This window comes from Tetrao urogallus, assembly GCF_951394365.1.
Source record: "Tetrao urogallus genome assembly, chromosome: 13".
Taxonomy (NCBI): domain Eukaryota; kingdom Metazoa; phylum Chordata; class Aves; order Galliformes; family Phasianidae; genus Tetrao; species Tetrao urogallus.
Window position 1 is genome coordinate 8,610,660 of NC_136826.1, and position 13,451 is coordinate 8,624,110.

At 45.9% G+C, this 13,451-nt stretch overlaps 1 protein-coding gene across 2 annotated transcripts in view; it reads left to right on the plus strand.

The window, feature by feature from the left end:
• The window catches only part of LOC306951440 (gamma-aminobutyric acid receptor subunit beta-4), a gene marked incomplete at its 3' end in the record, with an annotated part of 61,980 nt that overhangs the window by 10,171 nt on the left and 38,358 nt on the right, over positions 1 to 13,451 (plus strand). For both annotated transcript variants that reach the window (XM_079541941.1, XM_079541942.1), the window contains exon 2: positions 12,776 to 12,843. In XM_079541941.1, coding sequence (XP_079398067.1) covers positions 12,796 to 12,843 — 48 coding nt within the window. In that variant the 5' untranslated portion in view covers positions 12,776 to 12,795. The remainder of the gene's footprint in view (positions 1 to 12,775; positions 12,844 to 13,451) is intronic.

The window sequence follows — 13,451 nt, forward strand, 5'->3', positions numbered from 1 at the left end:
ATGGTTTGGTGGTTTGTCTAGGTGTTCTTAGTGGTCTTTTCTAAACTTAATGATTCTGTGATTCAATCAGGCAACCCACCTGCAGCCTTCTTTCTTTAAGCAGCTTTGCATTAGTGAGACCACAGGAAAAGTCTCTGTCAGGTTTGGAGAAGTTCATGTTTTGGGTAAGGGCAGGTCCAGCTGAGCACTGTGGTTCTACACTGAGAAGCTCAGCAGGGAATGCACAGTTGCCAAAGCTCCAAGTGTAACACCAGAGGCTTCTCTCCAGGACAGGAGGCCTCCTAGCTTCTATGTGGGACCTTGCTGGTGGAACATTGTCACTTGGAGAAAGAAACCTCCTCCAGACAGGGAGAGGAAGCTCCACAAGGCAAACAGGCTGTGTGTTATGTCTGCTGGCTTCTGGGGAAGGGTCTCGGGTTGGCAGGACATTTTTAGAAGAGAGGGAGAGGATATGTGATGATCCGAGTTCTTCTTCTCCTTTCATTTCAAAAATAGAACATTCATCAGAAGCTCCTCTACGTGTTGTTTTTTTTCTCTGTTGCACCCTAGCTCCTTGCTAGGATTTGAAGCTGGAGAGAAAAAACTGATGAGTACTCAAGTTAATAATGTGTGATTATTATGTTGATGAATTGACGGAGATGAATATATATGTAAAAGCTCTGCAAGATTTGCTCATCCATGCATCCTGAGTGAAAGCAATTATTCTGGTGAACAAATGGCGGTTGTATCTCTTAATAATACGTGCTGGGGTAAGGGATGGCCTGGGAACTTTGGTTCTGATGAATCTCCAGGACAGTTTTGCAAAATGATAATTAGCAGAATGCTGGAAACACCAGCTTGGGCATTAGTCTTTCAAAACTGACCGACTTACAAACTTGGATCCTTCTTCCTATAGCAGTCTTTCAGTTCTCACTCATCACCTATGTTATTAAGATTTTCTCTGTCTTCATGCTGGAGAAAAAGCACATTCCTGACCAAGAAACCGGGAGATAAAAACATACAATCCCATATCCAACATTTGGAAGGAAAGAGGCTTGTTTGCCTGTGCTTTGCTTTTCATGATTTCTAACTCAGTCTCAGGATTTCAATGTGAACTCCATTGTATTTTCAGGCCTGACTCACCGCTTTTTTTCACTGGCAATACTTGCACTGTAAATCATCCTGACCTTCACTGTGCATAAGCCTTGGGCACAGTGTGACCCCAGAGCTCTTCCTCCAAGATGATCTACATACCCAGGAAGGTAGGGGAGGGAAGGGAGCAGGTGTGTGATACAGACGGGTGGTGGTGGGCAGCGTCCGAAGTCAGCATCAGCTAAAGCCCTAAGAGCAGTGTACTGGGAGGGACAAGCTAGGCACTGAGAAAAGCTGTATCTCCACCAAACACTTGACAAAGGTGACAAGGAAGGAATGGCCATCTCTCTCATGGGGACCCCAGCCACTGAATTTGCATCATGTTGTGGGATGAAGCACCACCAAGAAGTCACCTACCGACAGGTATGGCATCGGGCACAGCAAGGCTGTCTCTACTGTCACTGGAGGTCTCAGCCCTGAGTATGCTCTTTGCATAAGTCTGATGTGTCCTGACCTGGCCACTGTGTTTCTTTCCTTTTTTTTTTCTTCTCCCCATGCTGTGCACATCCTATTGGATTCATCCAGAAATTAAAGATTGTGGTATTCTTTAAAGACACAAGTCTATAAAAGTGATGAGAAAGTGTGACTAACTCCTTAATGACTGGAAATAGAGGGAAAACACCTTCTTGTTGTCACTTTGATAAAAATGTCAAGTCCAGATATTTTGTTGTTGTTACAAATACTTCCAAGACAGAGTAATGGATTTGATATGAATGGAGAAGCTTGTGTTAACCCATTTAAATTAATTTGGTTCGGCTCATTTTCAGCTAAGGGGATTAGATAGCTCAGGATTTGGTAATGTATGAGAGCATTTTCCTAGAGAGGTCACATACTCACATACAGCCCAGGTCTCTAGTTGTTTGGAGGATGATGTTTCTAGTACATCACAAAAGCAAGCCTCTTCCATGTGGGAGCATTCATTAACAAAAGCCCAGTGCTAAAAAGGTAGATCAGGACCTTTGTGCTCTGAGAGGTCAGATGGATATGAGGCAGACTAATGGGTAATGTATGAGAAGTTTCTACAGCTGCCAGGTGGTATGATTGCCAAATGGCTAAATGGCCTCAACTTTGTACCACCATGGCAGCCTCACCCAATGGGAGGAGGTGGGGTGGGATGCCCCCCTTATAGCACCCCTCCTGGCTGTGTGTAGGAAGATAGTAGTTTGGTGCTGTGGTCTTCCCAGTTGTTTGCTGTATTCCTGCCTGTTAGACTGCTGCGGGAGAGTCATGGTGTTGCGCATGCAATACTAGGCTTGAACCCAGTGGATAAGGATTCTGCTCCCTCTTGTGTGGTTCAAAATACTAAATGTCTGTGGATGATGCTTTCTAAAACTCTACTCTTGTCTGCTAGTCCTGGAAAGGCAAGTAACTAGCAGTGGGCTAGGAAATGGGAACCAAAGGCTTCCCAGCCTATCTGAATTGGGAATTGGGTAGCTCTGAAAGCAGGAGGATGATGATGGCTCTGAGAGCACAAGGGATACCCCAGCTGGAAGTGTAGATAGAGCAATGAGGGCCTGAGCAAAAGCAGAAAAAATGGATTCCTCCTGAGTCCTCCCCAGCTTCCTCAGGTGAATAGAGCTCTGCCCAGCTGCTGTGCAGGCCTCAGGGAGATGCACTTGCCTGCCAGCATCTTAGCAGAGGTAGGAGGGAGTTTTATCAGGTGGAGAAATGTGGAGGTGGCTAATCAGTGTGGGTCTGATGGTTCTTGCTGCTGGAGGAAAAATACCTGGCTTCAGTTGATCTGCTGTCAGTCTACGACAAATACTTGTTTGGGAAGCTCTGTTGCCTTCCCACTACCACTTTTGGAGGGGTTTAAGAGCTGAGGGAGTCTGGGAAATTCAGTACCTCTGCTTTTTCTAGAGCCAGCTTAGTATAACTTCAGGGAAATGTGATGTTTTACAGAAGCGCCCTTCTCTGCAGAAAGCAAAGATGTAAAAGCAAAATCCTTCAAAGTATTTACTCTGTAGAATGCAAAGCCAGGGATCTGTCTGAGTGTATGTGCCCTGGACAGGGAGGATGGGTGACTGATCCTTGTTCTGACAGTACTGCACCTTCATCTCCTGATGGCTGGATCTGCCTTCTGCACTCAGCCTTGCAAAGAAACCAATGTCTGTGGCATCTCTGCAAAGTAAACTTGCTGTGGTTTGGGCTGGGTGTTGCCTATTTCAAGGGGTGGGAAGTGGTGTTCTTAGGTTGCTCTTTAAGAGCTTATTGCTTGAGTCCCACTAATGATGTCACCTTTCTATCAGATCTAGTAAGGTGATTCAGCTTTGTAGGTCTGTGTTGAGGACAAATAATTTATGATAAACCTGAAAATTTCTTTTCCCCCCAATTTTCTGTAATCTTACCAGGCATGTATCACTCAGGCAAGAGATAAGCCTGGCTTTGGAAAGCTACCCTCCTCACTGAGGGAGAAGTAGCTTTAAAAATGTCTCCTGAATGTTGGGCCAGGTCTCTCCCAAAACCAGATCATATTCTGAGAAGTTGTTGATTTTTCTTAATGCTGAAAGTCCTGTGTGCATGTACAGGTGCTTTGCTGAACTGAGTCCACCAGTCGTACAAGAGTTGTGAGGTTGATGTCTACTCTCTTGTTCCATTTTTAAGCCTGTACATTGAGATCTTGTTTTTATTCAGCTTGGGAAGCCATCTAGTAATATCTTTTAAAGTCAGCCTTGATTTAGCTTGCTCTGTAATCCTTCGATACCTCTGGGACAACCTTTACACTGTTTTTGCAGCCGGTTGATTGTTGTCTCTCACTTCCAAATTTCCATGGGATATTTGCAATATCCCACTCTAATACCTACTAATCCATTAAAAATACCCATGAGATAGATTAGGTAATCTACTGTGCCTCACAGATTGTGCTTGACTGTGCTCCTTAGCTCTCTGCTTTCCCTAGAACAGTCGCAGAATGAGTGTTACATCTGCAGTGGGAAAGCATTGTTCCTCCAGAAGGATCCCTCAGCACTGGCTCACAAGCAGGCACAGCTTGCTTGAGAAAATATTCTCTCCACTCACATCTGCAGGGACAGCTTCATTTGACAACATAATAGAAATGTGGCAGCTATTATCAAGGTTAACTGATAGGGTATGTCTGCAGACAGCATCATGGGGTAGTACCCGAGTGGTCAGATATGCGTACTTTGCAAGTGGTGCATCTCTTGGCCCTTTGCTGAAAGATCAGCTTCAGTGCTTACTTGGAGGTAAACCTGTCTCTTACCTAAGCCTTTGAGTTTTTCAGTATTTGGATATGCCAAATACCTGTTCAGGAAACAAACTAGCCCAGCCCTCCTGGCTCATGGGCTGCTAGTGTCAGGAGGACGTATGACTTAGGAAAATATGTAGTTTACTTACTCTGTTGGAGCAGAGTAGTGTGGGCTGGAAATCCCCATTAGCCTCCTCATACAGGGTTCTGCTGTGCCTGATCTGATTTGGACGGATGGAAGCCTAGGAAGGCTAGGCACAATCTTGTTCTGTGTGAAAGCTCAAGATGTGCCAAGCCACGTCCCTCAAGAAGCAGGCAAAATGCAGCAAGGCTGTCAGGCAGAGGAAACTGTTTTCTGCCAGGCCTACCTGGAGAGTGGCTGCAAACTCCATGAGTCAGTGGTGGTGGCTATCCCTCCCACCTTGCAGAAGATTAAATCCATGGGGAAGAGGCAGGCATGGGTAGATCTGTATATTTTGGACACCAGGGCTCTGACTTCCAGCTCTAGACTACCACTCTTTATTCATGTGAAGCAAGAAGATTCCTGAGCACAAGTCCCTCTGTCTCTCTGTTTCTCCACAGTGCAGCAGATGTTGTAGCTGTTAACCTGCCATGAGACCATCTCTCTTGTAAACTACAAAGCTGGCTAAAAGGCTATTGTCATGGTACAATTTTCTCCTGTACATCCAATGGATATCAAAGAGTGACCTGCAAGGAGCAGCAGGGGAGTTTTGATATCAGCCTCTGGATGCGTGATAGCTCATAGCAATGATGGCTATTGTGCTGATCCTGGCAAGTTCACTGCACAGCTATCAGATGTGGATGGGGGAGAGGTCAACAGTGAGTCATAGAAATAAGAATTAAAAAAAGAAAAATGTTTGGAGGATGTTTAGTTAGTATTTAAACCTCAATCTTTTTGAAAAGTTGAAGTAAGTACTTAAGAGACCCTGCTGATCTTGGCACTTCCAGATGTCACCACAAATCAGAGATGCTGGATGAAAGCTGCTCCCAAAACGTTCGTGCTTTCATGATATGCGGTCAACTTTCCTTGCTCATCCAGCAGGATTAATGTGTACTGAATCATAGAATGGTTTGGGTTGGAAGGGACCTTTAAGATCATCTAGTTCCAATTCCCAACTATAGGCAGGGACACCTCCCTCTAGACCAGGTTGCTCAAAGCTCTATCCAGCCTGGCCTTGAATGCTTCCAGGAAGGGGGGCATCCACAGCCTCTCTGGGCAACATGTTCCAGTGTCTCGCCACCCTCACAGTAAAGAATTTCTTCATAGTATCTCATTTAGATCTACCCTCCTCCAGTTTAAAGCCAATTTTCCTTGTCCAGTCGCTACCTGCCCATATAAAAAGTCCCTCCTCAGCTTTCCTGTAGGCCCCTTCAGGTACTATAAGGCTGCTAGAGTCTTCCTGAAGCCTTCTCTTGTCCAGGCTGAAGAGTCCCAGCTCTCTTAGCTTGTCCTCATGGGGGGGGGGGGGGGTGCATATTGCATTTGTACCTAAGCTAAAAGGAAAAGAATGGGAAAATTACGGGAATCTTCTTCATGGTTTGATGTACTGCAATGCTGGGATGGCATCCCCTTGTCTGATAGGACAAGGAGAAATGGTTTCAAACTAAAAGAGGGAAGATTTAGACTGGATATAAGGAAGGAGTTTTTTACAATAAGGGTGGTGAGGCACTGGCACAGGTTGCCCAGAGAGGTGGTGGTTCTCCATACCTACAGACACTCAAGATCAGGCTGTATGGGACTCTGAGCACCTGATGGAACTGTAGGTGTCCCTGCTTATTGTGCAGGAGTTGGACTGGGTGATCTTTAAGGGTCCTTTCCAATGATTCTATGATCTTCTAGACATTCTTCCACTAACTGCTATAGCAGAGCCTTGAGATTCAACAGCACAGCCATTATGCAAATAACAATTTGTAAACTCCTCCTACAGTCCTCCAATGTTGTGGAGGGAAAAAACAGGAACACTTTTATTCCCCTGGTGCTGGCGGTAACTATGGGCGACTCTCCTGCGGTGAAACTGAGTGTTCAGGCACTACATGGGACTCTAAATTATCTTCTGGGAAGATGTAAAAGAAACTGTGGAATAGTATTTGGGCTGAAAGCTGTTCTGGATAGGACAGAGTGGGATATCTTGGCAGCCTGCTCGGCTGGATCCAGGCAGCAAGCCCTGGTCCATTCTGTGCCACTGATTACCTGGTAGCTCTCTCCATCTAACTAACAGTGTCTGTCAGCCTTGTATAACCAGCTCCTCACTGCACACAGCAGTGACGTAGGCCACGGTTTTAAGTTGTAAACATAAAGCCAGGCTGCCCTGAGGTCCAGTGCTGAGAACAAAGCAGGGGCAGTGGCTTGGACAAGCCTTTTCCTGCAGAAAGAGCAAGTAGGCACTGAACAGTTCTGCATTCAGCAAAGCGGGAGTCATACTGAAGGAAAAAGTCCTGGGAGTGAAATTTATCTGTGTGCCGGTCTTGCCTTTGGCAAGCCTAAGAATACTCTAATTGGAGGTGGAAGACGGGAGGAAGTTGGGAGCAGAGGAATCGTTGAAAATGCAAGTAAAGCACTGCAGTCCCATAGCGGCATCTAACAAGAAACCTTGCCCTCTCTGTGTCTGCCTGTATTGCCCTGCTTTTGCAGAAACACTTCTGCCAGCCAACACAGGGCAACCTTGTCTGGGACTTGCTGCTTCTGGGCTCTAGTGCCACTGCTGTCCTCTGGTTTCTCTGGCATGGAATGGCATGCACAGAGCATTATGCCTCATTGTAGGGTGAGGCACAAACCTGTTCTTTGTACAGATTTGGTGTCTGAAAACTCATTTTCTCTGGCTTTCACTCAGCAGAAGACTTTAAAGGAGTTCTAATGCTACTGCAGGAATCATAGAAGCACAGAATGGCCTAGCTTGAAAGGGACCACAATGATCATCTAGTTACAACCACCCTGCTATGCGCAGGGATGCCAAATACTAGACCAGGCTGCCCAGAGCCACATCCAGCCTGGCCTCAAGGATGCCTCCAGGGATGGGGCATCCACAGCCTCCTCGGGCAACATATTCCAGTGTGTCACTGCCCTCTGTGTGAAAAACTTCCTCCTAATATCTAACCTAAACCTCCTCTGTCTCACTTTAAAACCATTCCCCCTTGTCCTATCCCTATCCACCCTCATAAGCAGCCATTCCCCCTCCCGTGAATGTGCTTCCTTCAAGTACTGGAAAGTCTCCCCGGAGCTCTCTCCAAGCTAAACAAGCCCTGTTCCCTCAACCTTTCTTCACAGGAGAGATGCTCCAGCCCTCTGATCATCTTACTAGCCCTCCTCTGGACCTGCTCCAAGAGCTCCATGTCCTTCCCATACTGGAGGCCTCAGGTCTGGATGCAGTACTGAGTCAAGAGTTGAGTAGAGGGGCACAATTGCCTCCCTCTCCCTACTGGCCACCCTTTTTTTAGTGCAGCCCAGAACACAGTTGGCCTTCCGGGCTGCAAGTGCAACTGCTCACTCATGTCCAGCTTCTCTTCCACCATGACTCCCAAGTCCTTCTCCACAGGGCTGCTCTGAAGAAGATCTTTCCTGTTTGTATAAATGCCTGGGATTGCCCCAACCCAAATGCAGCACCGTGCACTTGGCCTTATTGAACCTCATTAGGTTTTCATGGGCCCACTTCTCCAGGCTGTCCAGGTCCCTCTGGATGGTTTCCCTTCCTTACAATGTATCGACTGCACCACTCAGCTTGGTGTCATCCGTAAACTTGTTGAGGGTGCACTCAATGCCACTGTCTGTCGCTGATGAGGGGCATCATCCTGAGGGACACCGCTTGTGACCGACCTCCACCATGACACAGAAACATTGACCACAATCCTTTGGCTGTGTTCAGACAACCTATTTCTGATCCGTCGAACAGTCCATCCCTCCAATCCACACCTTTCCAATTTAGAGAGAAGGATGTGGTGAGGGACCACATCAAAGGCTTTGCAGAAGTCCAGGTAGATGAAATCCATCTCCCTTCCCCCATCCACTGAAGCCATCACTGTTGTAGAAGGCCATCAGATTGGTCAGGCAAGATCTGCTCTTGGTGAAGCCATGCTGTCTTGAATCACCTCTTTGTCTCATACGTGCCTTAAAATAGCTTCTAGGAGGATATGCTCCATGATCTTCCCAGGCAATCTTGGAGACTGATAATGCCACAGGCAGGGTGCAAGCAGGCAACACTGGGACTCATGCATATATCAGATTGGATGAGCCTCACTCTTGGCCAAAAGACAGTGCTACATTCCCTCTCTTCTACATGTGATGCACTTGAATGTTAAGAACAGGGCTGCTCCATTGATATCTCTGAACTCCTACTCAAAGCAAGCAGGTCTCAGGATGGGAGCAGTGGGTTTGGAGTGGTTTCTGGACAGCAGTATACCCATAGTGGTTTAGGAGAATGCTATACATTGGAGGTTGTTTTTTTCTCCCTCTGTGCTGATGACATGTCATCTTTACTTCAGGGTCTGGCTACCATCCTTTAAAATAGAGATGTAGACAAATTGGCAAAAGGCCAGAGGAGAACAGCACTAATTGTTAGAGCTTTAGAAAACATGACCTCCAAGGAGAGGTTGGAAAATTCAGGTGCATTTAATCTAGGAAAGACAGTATTAGTGGGGGAGGGAGAAGGATGTCATGGTTTCTCAGTACATGAAAGCTGTTGTCAAAGAAGGATGATTGATTTATTCTTTCACTATCATTGGGGGGGGAGGGGGAGGGTGGGAGATGATGAGACAATCAACTACGCTTGTACTGCAGAGAAGGTTTAATTTGGATATTCAAGTAAAGCTTTCTCATTGCAGTCAAATGCGAGAGATTGTTCAGGGGTGCAAGAGAATTTCTGATACTGGTGGTTTTAAAGAAAGCCTCCACTAAAGAAGTTTTAAGTTTGAGTCTGCTTCTGTGAAGGATGTGGGCTGTGCCACCTCCCAAGATCCTTGTCAACCCTTTGTTCCTGTAGTTTGGGCTGGAGCGTAGACTTGAGGCTGAAGCCTGTCCCTTAGCAACTGCAAGCCTTTGCTGTGCCAGCAATGCCAGGTTCACATACTCAGAGATGCAAGAACCAGGCTCCTCAAAGCACTGGCTGTAGTTTATAAAAGTGATGTGGCTTTAGTAGATAATAAGTCACATTTGACTGCTCACTGTTCTTGAGTCTTTGACTGTTTCTGTATTGTAGTTGGAAATCTAATGGCAGAGAAATCCAAACTTGCTCTAGTTTAACTTTCTGGGCTAAGAGTGAAGAAAGGGCGATGTGAACCACGGCGCAGTCCAGCTGCCCAAGTCACCATATTGTGTTTGGAGGCACATTACATACACTGAATTTTGTGCTACGGATTTTGCTTCCTCCTGCAGCTGAACTACAAGGCTGAAAACTGGAAGAAATGCCTTGATCCAGGCTGCCATCACCCCTGACTGCAGTGAAAGCAGACAGGCTTGGGAACATGATCTTTCCTCTGCAGTTGTGCCATAGGGATTGCTTCTGTAGCAACACGATGCTGGGTTCTGGGGCTTTAAAACATTATAAAATAAAATGTGAAAGTAATAACTGGTTGCTGGAAAAATATTACAGATTAGCACAACTTGTTCTCTACCTTGGCTGTTTTTGTATTTGACAAGTATCACTTGCAGAAAAAGGACTGATTTTATTATAACTCTTTTGTCTGCTTTCCTTCCAACTTCCCCTGAGAACATTTTTCACAGACGTCAAACTGCTTTGAGGACAAAATGTTGGTGACTTCTCCAGTGGTGGTGAGAAATGGAGATGCATGGCAGTGCTGTTCACTGGTGGAAGAGGCAGTTTCTCACTGTCCCTCACTTGTGAACTTGCCTACAAACCTTTCCAAGGCATAAGCATTTTCTCTAAGGGCTAAAGGTCTAGTTTGCAGATAAAAGCATAAATCTTTAATATCAGGTTTTCTTTTGCATTTTTCAGATCTGCAGATGCAGAGCTCTGCCTTTTGAACAAATTCAGATGACGTTATCCTGTATTTTAAATACCCTACTTTTTGTATCCCTCTTGCCTGAAGCTATTAACATTGGCAGAATTGATGTCCTTTGTTTATTCTGTGTACTACTTACAGCCTGAATGTTGGACAGCAGCCGATCTAGTTTCTCTCTGGGCTGTGGTAAGAGGTAGAGCGAGTATTTTCTGCTGGCTGTGTATGCACGTGTGCTGTCCTGAAGAGGTGGAAGGGCAGTCTTCAAGTAAGAGTGAAGGTAAAATGGCTTCCTGGCAATCAAGCCAAGAGTAGATCCAATATAGATCTTTGCATACCTTCATCTCTGGAGTGAGTTGACAAATCCATATCCCAGGGGATGGAAGTAGCTCATGAAGCTTCCCACTTGCTGTGATGGATGGGGTATAGAGGTCTTGGCAGTGCCCAGAGTGGCCATTGGGAACATTGCTGACTGGGCACAAGCGCTGGGTGCGGGTAAGCACAGACTGATGGGGAGCAGCACGATGATCTCCGCTCCAGCACTTGTCTTGGAGCTGGAAGTTGGAAGGTCTGGATCTTATCCACAGCTCTGACACTGAGTCACTGCATGACCCCAGGCACTCAGATACCATGGTGATGAACACAGCACAAATGTCTAGACAGATAGATTAGATTGGATAGTCTCTGCATTTGACAAATATTTGCATATCACCACTGTCAGTGCTTCCTATTGCCACTCAGGCCGGTTGTTTCAGTGGGTCTCTTGCATGGCAGGGGTGAAGAAAAGCTTTTTTTTTCCTCTCACCAAGAAAGGAAAGGACACCTGACCACAGTACCACATTCACCAGTATTGACAAACTGGAAGCAAAGACAACAGCAGGGCATCTCTTGGAGGAAACAACACTGGCATGCAGTGGGGCTCAGAAGTCAGGAGCTGGCTTCTCCCCAGCTCTGCTGCAGCCCTGACACAGCCCCATCTTTCCTCTTGCAGCCAATTAGTCAGTAAGGTCTTCAGGGCAGTGATACTTCCTGCCATAGCTGCTATCACTACAAGGTCCTGAGTGCAGAAAAAAAGACAAACTACTTGAAGTGAGACTTCCTGAAGTGCTTTACTGGTGTTGCTGTCAGCCTCTGGCACAGCGCAGGATGTGAGAAGGTTGGCTGTCACAGAGTAACTTGTGGTTATTTTCCCACCTGGTTCCTTTGTAATAGATGAGCAAAGCAATACAAGGATGTGGCTGGGAGCCTGCATGGGGATTTCTGGAGGCTCTGCAAGGTTTTCTGAGCACCCTGTCCCTGGCACCACTGACAGTGAGCCAGGAGTGCTGCAGAAGAGCACTGCCTCTTTCAGGGGATTTGCCTAGCAGGGTCTAATTACAGTTGTTGATTCTGATGTTTTCAGTGTTGTTCATATTCCATTAAAAGATAACACTGCTTAATTTGCAGCAGAGGGTCTTGGTTAACAGCACACCCAATCACAAGGCAGCCCTAATGACACTACTTTCCTACTTCTGGAAACATATAATTAAAAAATCACTTCATTTCCAGTTGTGTGGTTCTCCCCTCTACCCCAATCTCCTAATTACTTTCTAAGCCATTTCATGATTATCTGTAAATATTCCAGCACTTAGATCTACTAATGAGTCCATGGAAGAGTTAATACCTTGAGTGGCAGAGCTGCTTGCCTTTCCCTCACTTGTACTACACTGCAAGGCACATGTGAGAAGAGGACTGTTGGCTGCAGTGGAATTGAGTTTGACTGTGGAGCAGTGGGGATGACAGGGGACTGGTGGCTCTCAGAAATCTTATCCCTAGCTGCTGTAGGTAGAGCTTGTGCTAGTTTCAGCAGCGGATGCGTATCACTCTGCAAATCATTTTACACAGCTTAAGTGAGGGATGGTGTACCCTTATGCCAATGGTAAAATGGGGAATTTGTGCTCTAATCCCAGCACTACTCTTCGCTTCCCTGAAAAGCCACAGTAGAAATGCTAGTTTCTAACTTAATGGATCTGTTTCCATTACTTGTCTGGTGTCTTGGGTATTAAAACTCATCTGGGCTTTGTTTGGTATGGCAGCGCTGGCAGGAGGATGGAGAAGTGAGCTTGAGTATCTTTCCTGCCTATGTGCTGCATGGATTTGATGCTGTGTTCTGTGTATAGTCAATCAGCAACACCTTTTGCAAGACCTCTGAGAGCCTGCTGATGTCTCTGAAGGTGTTATTTAGAATAACCAGAGATAATTGTATAACTAGGGGGAGTGATTAACTTCCAAGAATTAAAGAATCAAGCTGGGAGTCAGACAAATCTATTCTTCTCTAATAATCTGAGCACATGTGACTTTGAAATTCTGGGTACTTGCAGAATGTGAGGCTGCTTCAAGTCACATCCATGCATTTCTACTCAGTGCTGTAATAGCAGGCAGGAGGAGAGAGCCTGGATATGGTCCTAACCTAGTCTGTTTGTCTTTCAGGTAACCCTGTCACAGTGGGAATGAGCATCCATATCTCCAGCATTGACCAGATCTCTGAAGTCAACATGGTGAGTTCGGGATGAAAACAAACAGAACAAAAGGCTAATAAAATGTTTTACCTTTTCCTGGTTGAGATGCACATCCAAGACAATCTCTCCTTGGAGTCACCTGAGCTGCCAGGGTGCCCTGACGAAAAGAAGGCCAGTCGACTTTGCTTCCTTAAGCTCCTCCTGCAGATCTTCCCTGCAACTGTTGGGAAGTTGTTGGAGAAAAGTTGTAATTTCTGATACAAAATGTGTTTTTTTTCTCATTGGACATAGGATTACGAGAGATATTGTACTATGGCTTGAGACAGCTCTTCATCACTAAAGCACAACAAATTCAAGCATGATTTCTTCGTGTGCAGTGTGATAAAAAAAGAAAGTTCAGCACATCACCGGGCTGTACTAAATGAGGTCTCCAAATTTTTTTTTCTGGTTTCTGTCTGAGCCTTGCTCTTTCCACCCACTAATTGGCCTGTGTCACTACTGGCCCCACAGCCCAGCTCCAGACCAAAACAATTCTGAAATTAAGCCCTCACAAAGCAAGGCTGGTGTGATGGACCTCGGGTACATGCCTGTATCTGCTGGTAGTATTTGTGATGTGATTGAAGGACTGTAGTTTTCTTCCTGATGAA